Source organism: Cephus cinctus, unplaced genomic scaffold, assembly GCF_000341935.2.
Source record: "Cephus cinctus unplaced genomic scaffold, Ccin1 Ccin1_scaffold0168, whole genome shotgun sequence".
Lineage (NCBI taxonomy): Eukaryota > Metazoa > Arthropoda > Insecta > Hymenoptera > Cephidae > Cephus > Cephus cinctus.
In genome coordinates, this window is record NW_014332892.1 from 2,116,557 (window position 1) to 2,126,662 (window position 10,106).

General features: G+C 41.4%; 1 protein-coding gene across 1 annotated transcript; it reads left to right on the forward strand.

Annotated features, from left to right (window-relative positions):
• The first annotated feature begins 329 nt into the window (after positions 1-329).
• Positions 330-9,827, forward strand: LOC107263923 (homeobox protein prophet of Pit-1). The gene is made up of 6 exons (XM_025081386.1): positions 330-570; positions 2,787-2,914; positions 3,043-3,150; positions 6,639-6,821; positions 7,313-7,412; positions 8,165-9,827. The coding sequence occupies exons 1-6, from the start codon at positions 351-353 to the stop codon at positions 8,269-8,271; spliced, it is 846 nt and encodes a 281-aa protein (XP_024937154.1). The 5' UTR covers positions 330-350; the 3' UTR covers positions 8,272-9,827.
• Positions 9,828-10,106: the final 279 nt, after the last annotated feature.

Below are 10,106 nucleotides of genomic sequence, written 5' to 3' on the forward strand. Positions count from 1 at the left end.
GAGCCTTCCTTGGTGATCGTTACCGAGGAAAATTATAATTAAGAGACATACGTACGGTTTAATTGTCCTAGTCCCTAATTAGTCCTGAAGAGTACGATGTCCTCGTAAAGAGCATTTAGGGACTGACTCATTTCCTCGGAAGACCTCAAGGTCACCCCGGCATCACCCTGGCTAACGATTTATCCGGAAGTACTGGCCCCGGTGGTGGAGTGGGTTCCGTCGGTTCATCCGTAGGAAGTTCTCTCTCGACGACAGCACTGAGCTTGGATCATCAACAGTTCAACATCTTCCCAGCTATCTTCAGCAGACAGTTGAACTTCTCGGCGGCCAATTGCGGACAGAACAAACTGATGGATGAGCTCAGGCCCAATCTTGGACTCCTTGGGGTCGGCCTTGTTGAAAATGACACTTTTCACCTGAATCACAATCAAGAGAAGAGGAAGTGCAGCAGCACCAGTTCAAACGAGCAGGACTTTGGACTTTACGGTGTTCATCAGGGATTGGAAGCAAGTCCTCCGACGCCCGCCGCGACGCCTGGTAGAAACAGCGTTGGCGCTACTACAACTGTTGGTGAGTATCTTCAAGTTTGTTGCTTTTGAAACCCTAGAAAGATTTTTTTCAAATTAAAATATATATATATATAATGATTTTTTGTTGTCAATTATCAATATATATTTGTTTTTACTTGTAAATCAAATTTTATCAAATGGTCCAAGTGGAGGTTCATTCTTGTCTAGAAGTCCATGCTTGTGGTTGATAAATAGCATCAAATCGGATCACAGAATGTAGAGTATCTGTAGTACCGAAAAGTGTACAACGTTGTCTGGGAATAGATGAATTTTCCGGTTGTTGAGCTTCGAGTAGAGACGCGTGTTGTCACTACGACACGCCTGAGTGTTGACAATGGGCTATGGGTCAGACATATGGTAGTACCTGTTCTCTATGGGCTATTATTATGTGCTCATGGGGGTTTAAGAGAGCTTAGTGCCAGGGGTGCGTTAATGGGGTAGGTTCGAAATATCGGATAGCGAACCCATGTCGAAAGTAACACCTAATGCTTTTACTCCTTTTCCCAAAAATTTGTATAGTGTAAACCTTTGGTCTATTGAAGAAAACTTTTTACTTTTATTTACTTGATATTTTGCCAAAATCGTTTTATACCGGCGTTCAAGTCTCTACTGGGTGACTGAAACAATCCTTGAAATTTTTACAAGTATTTTGTAAATTATCCATTTACTTGGTGTCGACTGCTACATTTTGCAGTGAATTTTCTAGCGCCAATTTTCTCGACACTTTCTTCGGTGTTTTCCAATGGAATACGCAAGGGCAACCATACGCTCTTTGTGGTTTTCCTCATGTATTATTCGTACTCCCGTTGGATTTGAATTTGCATAATTTCCCGGTCCATCGCAAATTTAAACTCGAGTCTCCGATCGTTTTGAGAGTCAGGAAAGTTCAGCAGAGTTTCACGGGCAGACGGAAGAGTCACGAATTTCGTGAATACGGGATCGATGGAAGAGAGAATGCGTGATAGCCCAACTAGAAACAGAAAGAAAAAGGTGAAAAATGCTGTAGGATAAAAAAATGTTAATGTCTTCAATGCTAATTCTTTCCCAAGGTCAGGGTTCCCGGACGTCGCGTAAAGACGACGACGTCCGATTGTTATGCAAATAAAAGAGTGACGACGTCGGCTCGAAAGTCGTGAGAATAATTAACCTCTTCAACCCCTTTAGTCCTTGGGACGAATTAAAAGTATCTCGCTCCAGTATTTTTCCTTGCTTACCTCACAACTCATTGCTGCGTTTCTCGCGTTACAATAAAATCGATAATTAATACAATATACGCAGAAAATTGACAACCAATCACTGAGCATCTAAATCCTACAATCCTGGATTAACCTCAAAAAAAAAAAGGAAATGCTACTCTTCCACTACTTCCTAATTCTAATCCTGTCCAGATGCCGATACAGGACAGCTGATGGCTATTTCAGTACAGAATCATAGTCGTTGGTCAAAATTATTTACTAATTATTCACCACGTCCAATCTCTTCCATCCCGACAGATGGGTCTCTTCAGCGTAGATCGCCGCTTTGAAATTCAGAAAGTTTTCGACGGAAGGACGAGCGTCCCGTCGGGATCCTGATAGTTCAGAATATCGAGTATATAAGGGTCCATGATTCGCTCTGGGATTTCAGGACGAAGGATGCAGCCTGCGAAGCATTAAAGGCACAGGCCATTCTGTACAAACCGAGTACCGTGAGGATGCTGTATAAAGTAAAATAAAAATTAATCAAAATATGAACAAATTCTTAAGCAATTTTCCAAAATTTAATTTTTCTCAATGTCAAGTCAAAAAATTACCTTTCGAGTTACGCTCAAGGAAGAAAGTTCCAAGTGCGTTGACGCCTCTTGGTGAACTTGACCGAGTTTCCCTGAATACAGGGTAACAGGGCAAGGTATGTAAAGTGGACAGCATTCATCCTTCAGCATTGAATCAGCATGTAACATGATTAGGTCATTAACGCCCTAACGAAGTTAGCATAGTGCGAGGGACTTCGCCCGCTACGGTTACCCCGTTCGTCCGTTCATAAAGCCAGGATCCGAAACGACGTCACTCCTCTACGGGGACTTCGACAACTGGCATCCGAATCTCTGTCCAGTTCGTGGTCCTGGGTCAGTCTGATCTTAAAAGAAGATAAAGCAAGCTTAGACTATATACTCAAAGTCCTCAATATCGTGAATACCTTTACGTGCAGCGATACAATTATTTGTTTTTATGATTACAGGTGCTGAAGGAGCTTTCAAAAAATTGAAACCAGAACCATGCGCAGCTAGTCCACATATTGGTCACACACCAACCACTGCCAGCTGTCCAACCCCTGCGCGACGACGACACAGGACTACCTTTACCCAGGTTTGCTTTTTTATTATGAAATATATATATATTTTTTTCATTCCAATAAATTCCTATGATTTTTTTGATTGTAAGGAATTTGTGATGGTAATACAATTTTAGCGTGGATTTTTTTATCTGTTTCCCAGGAACAGCTAGCGGAATTGGAGTCTGCCTTTGCGAAGTCTCATTATCCTGACATATACTGCAGAGAAGAACTGGCTAGAAGCACTAAATTGAACGAGGCTAGGATTCAGGTGAGTACGAAAAATACGTTCAATGGTAACTTTAGTTTTTTTTTTTTAATCACTTAATCTCGTGAATTATCACTGCGTCTATGCATATACGGTACGTTCAAAATTTTGAAATTATCGTTGAATTCAAATAAAGTTGATTCGTGCCTAAGGAGGAAAGCTCGAAATTCTTCCAGTGAGTGCCGAACCGTGTTAATGTAGACCCACGACCTAAATGGATTAACGTAATGAACTTGGCTAGGGGTACTAGGACAGTCATCCGGCTTTTGGAATTCTGAACAAGGTACCGGCACATGAAACTGTCTCAAAGTAGAGCTCATTTTCTAATAACACAACATACAAGGAATTGATAATAAACTCGTGTACGACGTATAAGTAATTTTTCTTATGTTATACAACATTCTACTTCGTTCACTGAACAGCGTCTATATCCGTCTTTCTGACCATGACTCATCCCAATAATTGAATCAAAGACGCATGTGGGGTCGCGAAATCGAATTACGGGCGCAAATGTCGATCCAAGACACCCTCGAATCCTCGAAGGGGTGCCGAAAAATCGTGGAAGGATCTCACAGTCGCGTTTCCCGTACAACTGCTGCGTGCCATTTTTGAGCAACTGTCAGATTACAATTTTTCCGCTTCTCAAAGTCCCCGCTAGATGGCGGCAGAGTAGCGGAGGTTAGATACCGGGTCAGCCGGTGACAGGACGGTAGCAGTGAATTCCGAGTGGTACATATTAAAACAGTCTCCGCTTGCGTTTTGGTCTTTTGATATATAATGCAGAGTGTTGTTTGTGTTAAAAGCCCAGCAACCGCCGCGACTTAACCCTGTTAAACTCCGATGCCAAGTAAAATGCGGTTTGCTTTTAGTCGCTGGTTATAATCCATGCACAAAGGGCATAAAGGGATAGTACCTATTTAACCTGGTGGATTATGTGACGTCAGACTGTGATAAAGATTTCAAGGTATTTGACGAGCAGGAGACAATTTATATTTTATTGTCACTATTAATATTCTAGTAATATTTCGTACACAACCTCTGGTCCTCGGATACGCCATTTTGTTGAGATAGTAGTGTCGTGACGCGGGAGTTTCGCTGCCTCTTTAAAAGCTCCTACTAGTTACGGTATTCTATTTCTATAAGATGGCAGCAGTGCCAGTGGCGACGAAATGCGCGAGAGCGGCTGGCAAAGTTGAGATGAGTTGGGGTGGGTGACGCCGTACCGGAGGCTGCCATTATATCTGAGCCGCCATTTTAAATTGAATTTTCTCCACCCTAGATAGATCTGAAACGTCTCAACCTTACGAGCTCTTCTGCACGAGGTACCCGGGATCCCTCTTTTCCTCACAGGACACATAGTCGTCTCCCTTCGGCGTTCTCAAAACCCTCTAAACTCATCTTCCTCGCGACGCCACGGGAACATAATACACGGATATATTATAACGAGATGAAGTGAAATTGAGAAATATTTTTCCTCTTTCACGCTACGCTGTGCCGATCCGTTGAATTTATAACGGTAATGCGACAGCCTTGACGCTTTTTACGTCAATTTTTATTTCGAAATGTCATTAGAAAAAAGATTCTCAAGGCACGACTCGCTACCGCGTCTACGGAGGATGCGAATGTAATGAGATTTCTGTCGCTACGGTGAGAACTAGGATCGATCGTAGTCAGTCGGTCTTGACGGTGGGTAATGATAGAAAAAAATAGATAAGAGAAAAAAAAATGGTGTGGTGGTAAGAGAATAATTCTCGAATCACCGCACAAGAAATCCCATTACATTGAAGAGAAAGAAAAGAAAACCATTCCCACCGATATTCAATTAGGGAGTTTTTATTCGACCATTTTATTTCGATTCCACTTTTTCTCTCTGTACCACCATTCCGAGATCGTAGACGTCGAAGATGACTTTGTGTGATCGGAAAAATTCTTTGTTTCTTTTTCTTTTTCCAAGAAATGGTTTTTTTATTTTTCTTATCTTCTTCCTAATTTCTATTTCTGTTTACATACTCCTTGTGAGGTTAGGTTGGGTCCTATCTTCCTTTACTGAGACAATGAACGGTGCCGTCGCCTCTCTTACTTGACGTCATCAAAGTAACAGAAATTTTGCGACAAGAACGACTCCCCTCGGGAGGTAGAAGCAAGCGACTGATGTACCTACGTTCGTTCGCTCTCTCCTTCGCTTTTTCTCTTCCATGGAAAAGCGTGGGAGGACTGAGAGCAAAGGGAGGACAGGAGAGCACGCTTATTGAATTACGAACTCTTAGCTTTCCAGTTCTTGCAGGGTACGCGCCTTAAGGGACGCGCGAGCATGTTCTCAAAAAGCTCCCACGGAGAAGTAGAAATAAAAAGAGTCACCCTTTTACCGGGTTTCTTCGAGACTTCTCTGCTACGTCCACATACCCGCTGGCGTATAGTCACATATTCAGGGTACTGGTCTTTACTTTCCTTAGGGCTTTAACCAACTTCACTACGTACGACCGTAGATGCGAGCCTGTGCGAAGGTATTGATAGATTTTTAAATTCTCAGTAGAAACTTCGTAAAGCCTTCTTATGCTTGGTAATTTTGAAAAACAATATATTCACTTCTCGATTCTGATTTTCATATTTTGAAAATCCTTAGAGAAGAGGGGGGATGAGTTATTTTTTGTTCATGGGTATCTCCTGCGTAAATTATTTAGAAATTGGTTGAGATTTTTTTTCATTGACTTTTGAAAAAAAATTGGTGAATAAAAAATTGAGATTTTCTGCTAGGGATTTTTTTGTTGCTGTTTTTTTTTTTGGAGTTAGGGGGTAATTTTTCTATTTAAAGGCTCAACTTAAACTCTGTTTTACGTGGGGTTGATATAGATGAGACAGTCTAAAAAAAGTGTTCATTATTTTTTTTTTGGAATTCTCAAAAAAAAAACATTGCTGCGGGTATTTGGCGAGTCCCTCCAGGAGGGACGCGCCATGTTTCTTCGGCACCCTCGCGCTTCCAACTCGCGGAGGGTGAAAATGTCGATAAAACGTGTCAGCCAATGAGGGAGCCCGGAGTGACGTCACACCCGCAAAACCGGCCAATCACAAGGCACCAGTAACGTCGCGAGGAGGGTGGAAAACCATCCCCATCCGACACTGGCGCGAAGCCGCAGGCTTTTCATCCTGTCAGGGGCTGGCAGTGCTGTTGCCAGTGGTGGTGGCTGAGGCAACCCCAATATGGGTTTACTAATCCCGCGAAACAATGGAAATTGCCCGATACAAAATGGCGATAGACGTACACCCTTATTCCGAGACTAAACAAAAAAAAATAACTTAGCCAAGAACAAAAACAACCCTGCGTCGTTAAAATCGCTCGTCGCTCCACCACGCAAAATTACCCTTAACCCATGCAGATATCAATACCCTAAAAAAGATACGGTATATAAATCCAAAAAAAAAAAACAAAAAAAATTATTTATAAAGCGGCACCACCACTCAAAATAATTTTTTCAAAATTTCATTTCCCCCAGGTCTGGTTCCAAAACAGAAGAGCAAAGTACCGAAAGCAGGAGAAGCAATTGCAGAAAGCACTGGCGCCAATTCCAGCCTGTCAGGGCGCCATGATGAGAAACATTTACCCTGGTGCCGGAAGAGGTTACCAACCCTATCCACACCCCCACAACAGCATAAATGGAATAAATCGTTATCCCCAGGTGAGCGACGCGTGTCACGAAAAATTTTATTCCTTCGATCCTCCGTACTCCGAACCACTCCAAAATTCTTATAACGATACACCATCTATGTTTTGATTATTCAAAAGGGCCCACATCCTGAACGAAGTCGCGACTCCAAGAGGGATAAATGAATTCGATGCGTTTCTCATTAATGATTTTAACCGAGGTATTAAATTGGAGTGCACCTGAGCGTGGGTTTGCCGCACACGGCGGCCGCTCGATGTAGCTAAATTGCATTTCGACTGATTAGTTGGGTCGGACGGATTACCGAATGCCTACCAGCTTTAATTGGCCCGATAATTTTGAAGCGTACCGAGTCCATCCGTGAAAAATCCAAATTTACGCACTGCGTCGTGATAGCTTGTCAGAAATATAAAATACAATCAGAAACATACTATATCCATGTATCTAAACTAAAAATATTTTTCGATTACGTCATTATTACTTTTTTTTTTCAAAATTTCTTTCAGATGGGAACGACGTCATATCCTAGTATGACCCAACCATTCTCCATGTCACATTCCGCGTCGAATATGTCTGCCGTGACTGGCATGCGACAAGATGCAATGGGTAATTGTATATATATATATATATATATATATAATTCTTATCATTACAGATGCAGAATAGAATCGTGTTGTTGATAAAAATTCTAGCTAGTAAGTTGTTCACTCCGATGCTACATCCGGTCCGAATCGTTCTTCCGGTCTTGCGCTGACCTACTGTTATTGAATGACACCGCGCAAGGGTCAGATAGAAATAAGGTGAAGGAAAATGGATGAATGAGAGAGGGGCGCGAGAGGGGGGATGAAAAAATAGAGAAAAAAGAAGGGAGTTGAGAAAACGCCGGAAATGACGCGGGGGTCCGCGAGCGTCGTCGAGACGCTCGCTCGAAGACGCTCTATTTCCGGCCCAGCACCGTCTTACATCATTTCCGTCCCGAGATGGAATATCGCTTTTAAATCGAATCAAGACTATTCGCGAATTGCCTATCGGCTTCTTCGTCGACTGGATTTCTCTACCTAACGGTATTGGTGCCTAACCGCTTCTTAGGAAGACTTGGCAGTTTTAATGCGATAGCCGATTGTTCAATTAACTCTGGTTACACCGGCTGAGAGCGTCGAGTCGAATCGTTATTAGATTGGCAAAGTGTAAAGAGCTATTAATTTCTTGATAATATACAATTAGATTCGGAGACAGGAATTATTTGTTTCTCGTTAGATACAAATTCAAATTCAATTACAATAGGACTGCCGACTTTATGAGAATTTTGAGATTGTTGAATTTTCTTTTTTAACTTTTTTTTTCTTTTATCTGTACAGGAATGACAGCCGAGGACGAATGGTACAACAAGAGCATCTCGGCCCTCAGAATGAATACGGCCCACCATCCTAATCTTGCGGCACCGATGCTCCAGTATCAAACATAATTTTAGAGGACCACCCGCGGAATTCAAGACTATTATTCGAGAGGTCACGGGAATGATTGGGACTCTTACGTTTCGACCGTTCAAAACCATCGAACTTTGTCCCACGTTCGATCCTCGACTGTAATCGTGGGGTATTCCCCGTAAAGATGTTACGGGGATTCCCCGTTGTCGGGGGATAATCATGTGAGCAGAGGACACCAGTGGGAGCTAAGATTAAGGAGAGCTGGTCTTGAACGGACTTATCGCGTTGTGTTGCTAGTCGAAATCTAGTCGCAATTAGTTTATTTTGTATTTATCGGGAATTCATTGAAATTTGATATTTTTATTATAATGGTTACAGTATGATTTATTATCTCGGATAAGAAAATAATTACGTAGATGCGTCTACATGTCCAAGAAAGTATACATAATATATATGATGAAAGATACACAGAACTACATTGACACATTAATTCATTACAACGGAACGTTCCAATTGGTGGGATTTAAATTTTCACAAATTAAAGCACAAACAAGTATACAGTCTGTAGCAAAATTTTATCCTTGAGCATGTAGATGAGGTATCTCTTGGAACGTCCTGTGTTAAAATAAAGACACGTGCCGAGGATTATAATATAGAATACGTAAATCCCGTAATGGGATTGCAAAAAATAAGTCATACTCGAAATTTCACACAGAAACGTACACGCGCGGATTTTCGTTAGTTTCTTAACAACGATTCTCGAAGGCACTTTTGTTAAAATCTGTAAATAAAACGACAGGGATAAGCGGGGCCGTAAGTGTAATCGGCAAGAAATATTCTAGCGTAACGCGATTTTTCAATGTCCTTTTAACGTGTAAGCCAATTACCCAATTAAATATTAGGCATTGATTTTTGTGCTTCTGTTGTTATTTAAGAATTTACAATGACTACGGGACATCTGGTGGGTGTCTTGCGTTCAAAAAATTTGAATGGCGCCAGGTATTTTCTCAGTGCTGAATTGTTTTCAGCGAATCGCAAAAACCTGACGCAAATTCATTCCTTGATCCTTCAAGTCTGTCCAGTCAGCAATTGTCTATATTGGTGTCATTTTTCGATAACTGTCTAATCAATATATCAACTCGTGGGGCGGGGAAGCTGCGCGAGGGGGCTGCATTATTTTATGTAGATTCACCCCGATTACTCTGGGGCGAAGAAGAACGGGAATTGAATAAAGTGAGGAATGAGAATGAGAATGAATTATCGCTCGCGGGATCCCACGCGAAATGTTCCTATAAAAGTTTGTAACATATCACACACTCGTGTGTACACCTTCACAATGGGGACATGCACACGTTCGTACACCCACGCACACAACCCCTATATTTAAGAGACACAGAAACGCCACATGAACACAAACAAAAAAAGACAAAAGTATCACTATGAGAAATTCAAGAGAAAACTAATGAAAGAGAGAAAATTAAATTCCAATGGAAATGCATTCCGGACGAGCGTAATATAGTTTTAAGCAAGGGTCACGTATTGTACGTATGTGTTGTACATAGCCTAAATAAAAATGACATTTAAAAGTACCGTATATCGATCCTTTCTTATTTTCAATTGATTATGTTTCCTGTCTTTGCTATTACGGTAATGGATGGAATTTTTTTATCATCATATCGTAGGATCGAGTCCGTAACGGTGATAGAGATAATGGTACTTGACATTTTTAAGATTAAACGCAATTTCAATTTTTAAAGTATGTTCGAGCAGCGTTTAATGAGAATTGCAATTGATTTTGAATGGTGCTCTTTACAAAGATACCACTAGATTGCGTTTATTGGCTCATCTTTAAATACTGTACTAACGTTGACTG

Coding starts and splice junctions, on each gene's coding strand:
- LOC107263923 (XM_025081386.1), top strand. CDS start 351: ATGGATGAGCTCAGGCCCAATCTTGGACTCCTTGGGGTCGGCCTTGTT. Junction 6,822..7,312: donor GAATAAATCGTTATCCCCAG/GTGAGCGACGCG, acceptor AATTTCTTTCAG/ATGGGAACGACGTCATATCC. Junction 7,413..8,164: donor CATGCGACAAGATGCAATGG/GTAATTGTATAT, acceptor TTATCTGTACAG/GAATGACAGCCGAGGACGAA.